The sequence below is a fragment of the Priapulus caudatus genome, unplaced genomic scaffold (genome assembly GCF_000485595.1).
Source record: "Priapulus caudatus unplaced genomic scaffold, Priapulus_caudatus-5.0.1 Scaffold2040, whole genome shotgun sequence".
In the NCBI taxonomy this organism is placed as follows: Eukaryota; Metazoa; Priapulida; class Priapulimorpha; order Priapulimorphida; family Priapulidae; genus Priapulus; species Priapulus caudatus.
Window position 1 is genome coordinate 36320 of NW_014579101.1, and position 966 is coordinate 37285.

The following is a 966-nucleotide window of genomic DNA, read 5'->3' on the forward strand; positions in this document are numbered from 1 at the left end:
CTATATAATATTACAACAACAACAACAACAACAACACCAGCTACAACAACAACAACAACAACAACAACAACAACAACAACAACAACACCAGCTACAACAACAACAACAACAACAACAACAACAACAACAACAACAGCAACAACAACAACAACAGCACCACCACCAAAATTAACTACAAGAAGAGCAGCAGCAACAACAACAACAACAACAGTAGCAACAACCTGCATGCGGTATCAACTCCGTACCACAGGCATTTGGAACTCTCTTATTCATGTTGTTTGTGCACAGCGCGGGCGTGCGGTGTACTTGTGTGTTGCAGATGAGCATTTGACTGGCATTTACAGGTGATTATAGGCGAAATAGAGTAGAGAAACATTAAGACTTTGGTAGTAAATACATTTCGTGTTTATTTACCTTTTTTTTCTTTGAGACGTTACAAGTGCCTGTGCCCCGTACAAACTCCGCAATGACGCAACCGTACAACTAGCTGCTTACCTATATCAGGCGGCGTCGTCGCCTCGGCAGCCGACGTCGCTTTATCGGCGCTAATACTGTGTGACGCATTGTTTGACGCAGCGCTGACGTCATCGTCGGCAGCTAGCGGCGCTGTCACCGTAAATTCGGTCGGCCGTCGCTCGCGTCTCCGCGCTCCGCCGCCGCCGACGGTTGGCTGTAAGACGGCATACGTCGTCACTAGCGTCAGCAGTAGACGCAGCAGTAGACACGGTGACGTCATCGTCGTCATGATGCTTCATTCACTCCCAGCTGGTCGCCGACTGTCGGTCCATCACACGCACATCGGCAGATATATACACGCGCGCGTGTACGAACCAACACATAAATATCTACACGTACACGCGGGTGTGGGTGTATAATGTAGGTAGTCGTCTATCTCTCACGACGCCCCGCGACACTGCGCGAAGCATGCGCCGTAGCGCTGCGTCATCTTTCACGGATTGATCACCG

General features: G+C 49.6%; 1 protein-coding gene across 1 annotated transcript in view; it reads right to left on the reverse strand.

Annotated features, from left to right (window-relative positions):
• The window catches only part of LOC106818123 (sclerostin domain-containing protein 1-like), a 27772-nt gene extending 27027 nt beyond the window's left edge, over positions 1–745 (reverse strand). The window contains exon 1 of the mRNA XM_014822842.1: positions 496–745. Coding sequence (XP_014678328.1) covers positions 496–745 — 250 coding nt within the window. The remainder of the gene's footprint in view (positions 1–495) is intronic.
• Between the last annotated feature and the right edge of the window lie 221 nt (positions 746–966).